Source organism: Anarrhichthys ocellatus, unplaced genomic scaffold (assembly GCF_004355925.1).
Source record: "Anarrhichthys ocellatus isolate YVR2014 unplaced genomic scaffold, GSC_Weel_1.0 scaffold3383, whole genome shotgun sequence".
In the NCBI taxonomy this organism is placed as follows: domain Eukaryota; kingdom Metazoa; phylum Chordata; class Actinopteri; order Perciformes; family Anarhichadidae; genus Anarrhichthys; species Anarrhichthys ocellatus.
Window position 1 is genome coordinate 1 of NW_022283357.1, and position 5,770 is coordinate 5,770.

The 5,770-nt window shown below is 46.2% G+C and overlaps 1 protein-coding gene across 1 annotated transcript; it reads right to left on the reverse strand.

Moving 5' to 3' along the window:
- Positions 1-613: 613 nt before the first annotated feature.
- LOC116378911 (eukaryotic translation initiation factor 5B-like) lies at positions 614-5,653 on the reverse strand (the record flags this gene model as incomplete). The annotated part of the gene is made up of 16 exons (XM_031840817.1): positions 614-1,258; positions 1,592-1,753; positions 1,912-2,050; positions 2,128-2,292; positions 2,370-2,446; positions 2,572-2,703; positions 2,790-2,921; positions 3,386-3,547; positions 3,642-3,824; positions 4,034-4,165; positions 4,240-4,381; positions 4,462-4,529; positions 4,727-4,837; positions 4,951-5,058; positions 5,146-5,432; positions 5,527-5,653. Coding segments are annotated over 16 exons (2,235 nt in total), but the record flags the coding sequence as incomplete, so codon positions are not given.
- Positions 5,654-5,770: the final 117 nt, after the last annotated feature.

Here is a 5,770-nt window from a genome sequence, read left to right on the forward strand (position 1 = left end):
TGATTTTTGAATTTTGTCAAACTATATATATATATATATATATAAAGGATTTTTAGTTGATATATATATATATATATATATATATATGAATATTTATTTATGTACATTATATATAAATATATATATATTGTCATACAACTAAAAATCATTTATTTAAACGTTTCAGACTCTAAGAAAGTCTGCGGCTGTCGATATTACATTTTTGCGTTTACGTTTGACAAAATTCAAAAATCACATTTTTTTATTTTGAGGTTTAAAAATGAAAAAAATATATAATTGACAAATTTTTTTTGTTGCAGTTTTGCATTAAATATTTGCAAAATTTGAATTCTGCAACGAAGGTTTATTTTTGCTTGTTTTTATTGCAGAATTATTTGTGAAATCTTGTTTTCACACGAAGAAACAAACCCAAATCAGAACATAACTCACATTTAAATGCAAAAGTTCAGTTTGTAATTTCTTTTTCTTTTTAAAGATCATGAAAGTGAAAATATTTACGATAAAAAGCTTCTCAAACAAAACAGAAGCATCTTTCTGTTCAGCAATCTTTACATAAGCGACAGTCGCAGAGTTTCTTCTTCTGGACAGAAAACAGAAGTGAAAACTCTTCAGGTTTCATCAGAATCAGAGTTTATTACGTCAGCAGAAAGTTTAAAATCATCCGTCATTCAAACCGAGTCTTTAACGTCTTTTAAAGTCAACGACGCCGCTTCAATAATTTGTTGACCTTTTGTGAAAACCAGAAGAAAAGACGTATTTTTACGTCCTCTTCCTGCCCCGCCGCTGCTCAATACAAATCCCATAATGCACCTGTGTTTGGCTGCACATTGGCTCCTCGTTCAGCTCGTTAAGTCTGGTGACGGATAAAGGGGGGCGGAGCCTGGGACACAATGCCACAAACCAGAGAAGAAGAAGAAGAAATAATAACGTTGATGCTGAAGAACAGGCACGTTGGAATACTGTGTGTGTCTGTGTGTGTAGTGTGGTAACTTTCACTGTTGCACAACAGCAGAAAAACACTTTTTTTCCCAGTTATTTGTTTTGTCCCTTTCCTTTTTCCGGCATGGTCTACGGGAGGAAGTGTGTGTTCAGGTGCGTGTGTGTGTGTGTGTGTGTGTGTGTGTGTGTGTGTGTGTGTGTGTGAGGTCCCTCAGATGATCTCGAAGGTGTTCTTCAGCTCCATGATCAGCTGCCAGTCGGTTTTCTGCATCTCGTCTCTGAACCAGTTCTTCAGAGCGTCGATGGACGCCCGCGTGATCTGAAAAACACACAAAGAAACTCAGCACTTGCTGCTGGTGTTTCACAATAAAAGCCCGTCAAAGTGAAAACTATGATCAGTGATTAAGAGATCCGGATGTTATTTTATTATAATTATAATATATTAATTAAAAATGTTAAAATAAAAGTTTATAGAAATGATGGTAAATAAAACACACAACTTCATTAAAAAGACGTCTATAGTAACAATACTTGTATAATGCTCAACTCAACTAAACCCCTCCTCCTCCCTCCTCCTACTACTCCTCCTCCTCCTCCTCTTGTCTCCCTCCTCCTCCTCCTTCCTCCTCCTCCTCCTCCTCCTCGCCCTCACCTTGCTGACGATGATGTCGGTGCCTTCAAAATGGCGTCCGTACATCTTGGGGGACTCTCCTGGTATCGGTTCTATCTTGATGCAGATCTCTTGACCCTTCTTAGCACTCTCGACTGACTTGTGATTCATCTCGATGCTCGTCACGATGCCGATGTCCACGAACTATTAACGTTCATGAAGCAGGAACACAAGGAGTTAGTCTAAACAAATACACACCTTTATTTTGAAAGGGGGGGGGGGGGGGGGGAGACGAGGAGGACAAAGAAGAGTGAGGAGGAGTGGGGAGGAACGAGGAAGAGGAGTTAGAGCGGGGGTCTTACCCCTTTACTGGGGACACAGAGGGGGGTCCCCTGCCTCAGGACTCCGGCCTCGATAGTGACCCCGATCACGATCGGGTCTCTGGAGTTAAAGATGAACTGAGGAAGAACCTTCAGCTTCGCCGGGAAAACCGCAATATTCCTAAAAAACACGTTAAAAACTTCATAATTCATCTCCCGCAGTACTTAAACACAGAGTATACAGAGTAGAGTGCGTACTTGAACTCGTCCTGCTTGGCCTTCTTGTAGTCCTCTCTGAACTTGGTGAAGGAGTCAAACAGATGGTAGATGATCTCGGCCGAGAAGATCCGGACTCCCAGAGTGTCGGCCATCTCCTGACTCTCCCTCTCCACCTTCACGTCGAAGGCCAGGATCACTGCGTACCTGCACACGCACACGCATATTTTAAATATAAATACACACATATATACATGTATGTATATATATATTGAGTGACGTACTGCAGGTCGTGCTCCAGCATCGCGGACGCCTTCATCACGTCCTTCTTGTGAACCGGACCGATGTTGATGCCGGCGTACTGCAGACACACACACAGAGGTCAACTTCCTGCTGCTTTTCAGAGTAAAATACCCCGATCACACACACGGTGAGGGGGATTTAGAGTTAGGAGACAGACAGACAGACAGACAGACAGGTACTCACAGGGACCTTAGAGGTCCTCAAGAACTCCAGCAGAGCCTCCAGAGAGCCGAGTGTTGATGCCTGAACATAAACTCCTTTCTCCTCCAGTTTGATGCAGCTCAGAGTCTGTTTGAGCTCACGGATCAGTTCATCCTGGAACCCGCAGACAGACAGTCAGACAGACAGACACACTGGGAGACTCACACACTACTGTAGGTGTGTGTGTAGGTGTGTGTTACCCTCAGCACTGGGATCTCGTCCTCCTTGTGAGCCACCAGCAGAGGGAGTCCTGCTAGAGTCTTCTCCAGGTCTTTACCCAGAATCTTCACTCCCTGAGCCGTACACACCTCCTTGTGCTTCTCATACTGGTTCTGAACCAATCAACACATCACATGATCAATTAACCAATCAACACATCACAGGATCAATTAACCAATCAACACATCACAGGATCAATTAACCAATCAACACATCACAGGATCAATTAACCAAACAACACATCACAGGATCAATTAACCAATCAATCAATTAACCAATCAATCAATGAACCAATCAATACATCACAGGATCAATCAATGAACCAATCAATACATCACAGGATCAATTAACCAACCAATACATCACAGGATCAATTAACCAACCAATACATCACAGGATCAATTAACCAACCAATCAATTAACCAATAAACCAATTAACAAATGAATTAACCAATCAATTAGTCAACCAATCACAGGATCACACATACTTTAGGACACACAGGAGAAAGAACAAGAGGAGGAGGAAGAAGGAGGAAGAGTCCAACCCAGAATCCCAGACCTCTATTTTGAAGCTCACCTTGACTCTGAGCTCCTTCAGAGGGGGGGGCAGCAGCAGCCCCCGTATCTGCGTTACGATTGGTCCCTCCACCCCCGGAACGATAATGGTCTCTCCCTCCCTCAGGACCCCGTTGATCAGGATCACATCTATCGTGGTCCCCATACCGGGAAGAGCTTTCACCTGAACACATGGACTTCATCATGAGACACTCAGTGGAGACAGTAGACAGACAGGTAGACAGTAGACAGACAGACAGACAGACACCCTGTCTCACCTCCATGATCTGGGCCCTCAGCTCGTCACACTGAGCTAGCCTACGAGCTAACATGGTCTGGGTGAGCTCCACCAGCAGTGCGATGAGGTTCCCCATCCCGTCTCCGCTGTGGGCCGAGGTGGGAACCAGAGACACGAAGGTCCGCGGGTCTTTGTTCTCGAAGAACAAGGCGGCGTTGAGACCCTGAGAAGAACCCCAAAAAGCTGTAAAAAAACCTTGTTATCGTAGGATTTACATCTTTCCCACGGTCCTTGAACACATCGTGTATTTCATCTGAAACATTTTATATACTTGATTTGAACGTCTATGAACCAATCAGATTGCTTGACATATAATACATGAACATGTGAAAAGGAGCTCTGTGATTGGTGGATTGAGTGATGACGTCACACCTGCTGAGCGAACTCCACGATCACAGCCTTCACTCTCTCGTCAAACTCGTCCTTCGTGTTCTTCTTCTGCTTCTTCAGCGTCGTCACAACGTCCGTCTCTGGACTCCTCTTCCAGTCATAGAGACGGTCAACCTGAGGAGGAGCAGCACCGTGAGGAGGAGGAGGAACACCGTGAGGAAGAAGAGGAGGAAGAGGAGGTGACCCACCTTGTTGAGGGCCACAATGAAGGGACACTTCTTCTCCTTCAGCAGGTTGATGGACTCCAGCGTCTGAGGCTCCAGACCGTGCATGATGTCCACCACCAGGATGGCGATGTCACACAGAGAGCTGCCTCTGTTCCTCAGGTTACTGAGAGAGGAACATCACACCCTGGTTCAGAACCTGGTTCACTTTATACTATGAGTACCTTAACAGTGCGGTATTAGTACCTGAAGGACTTGTGTCCCGGTGTGTCGATGATCAGCATCCCGGGGATCCGGAGGTTTTCTTTTTCAAACTGAACCAACGACATTCAGATCAATACGTTAATAATGTGATCACAGAGTGACATCATCGCTACGTTATAGTCAGTGACATCATCGCTACGTTATAGTCAGTGACATCATCGCTACGTTATAGTCAGTGACATCATCGATACGTTATAGTCAGTGACATCATCGATACGTTATAGTCAGTGACATCATCGATACGTACGTTCTTCACCATCCTCGTCTGCTCCTCGATCGTCTCCTTGGGGACGTTGGTGGCTCCTATCTGCTGAGTGATTCCTCCGGCCTCTCCGTCCTGAACGTTAGTGTTTCTCAGCTACACACGCGCACACACACACACACACACGCACACAGGGTTACCACAGTGACCACCACAAACAAGAAGTAAACGGGAAGTAAACAGGAAGTAAACAGGAAGTGGGTGCTCACCTTGTCCAGGATCTTGGTCTTCCCCGTGTCCACATGTCCCAGCACACACACCACAGGAGACCTCAGCGTGTCCAGGTCGATGTTCTTCATGTTGTCTGCTCTCCTTTTCTATGGAAACACACAGGAAGAGGAGGAGTCAGAGATGGAGTCTCACCGGCCCCGTCCTCCTCCTCCTCCTCCTCCTCTTCCTCTCACCTCGATCCTCCTCTTGGCTCGGTCGTACAGACGCTCGTCCTTCGTCCTCCCGTCGTCGTCCTCACTTGAGCTATTGTCGTCCGCGCTGTCCTTCGCCCTCCTCTTCCCGTGGCTCGTCGTCTCCTTCGTCGCCTCCTTCTCCTCCTCACTCTCCTCCTCACTCTCCTCCTCGTCGTCTTCCTCCTCATCGTCCTCCTCGTCGTCCTCCTCCTCCTCCTCATTGCTACCCGTATGCTGAGGAGGAGCGCCGGCGTCCTCCTTCACCTCGATGTGGACTTTCTTCAACTCTGAGACAAGAGAGTATTAGTACTTATAGTACGACTACTGCAGTACTGGTGGTATTTCATACTTCATTGAATACTTCGTGCTCCTCCTCCTCACCTTTCTCCTCATCGGTGGCGATGGCCTCCCAGTCGTCTACCGCCGGCTCTGGTTTCACCTCTGACCACAGAAGAAGAGATGAGGACAGATGGACAGGGAGAGAGGACAGACGGACAAAGAGGAGGAAAGGAGACAAGGAGGACAGATGGACAAAAAGGAGGAAAGGAGACAATGAGACAACAAGGACAGACGGAGAGGGACAAGGAAGGTGGAGAGAAAGGAGGACAGACGGACAGAGAGAGAG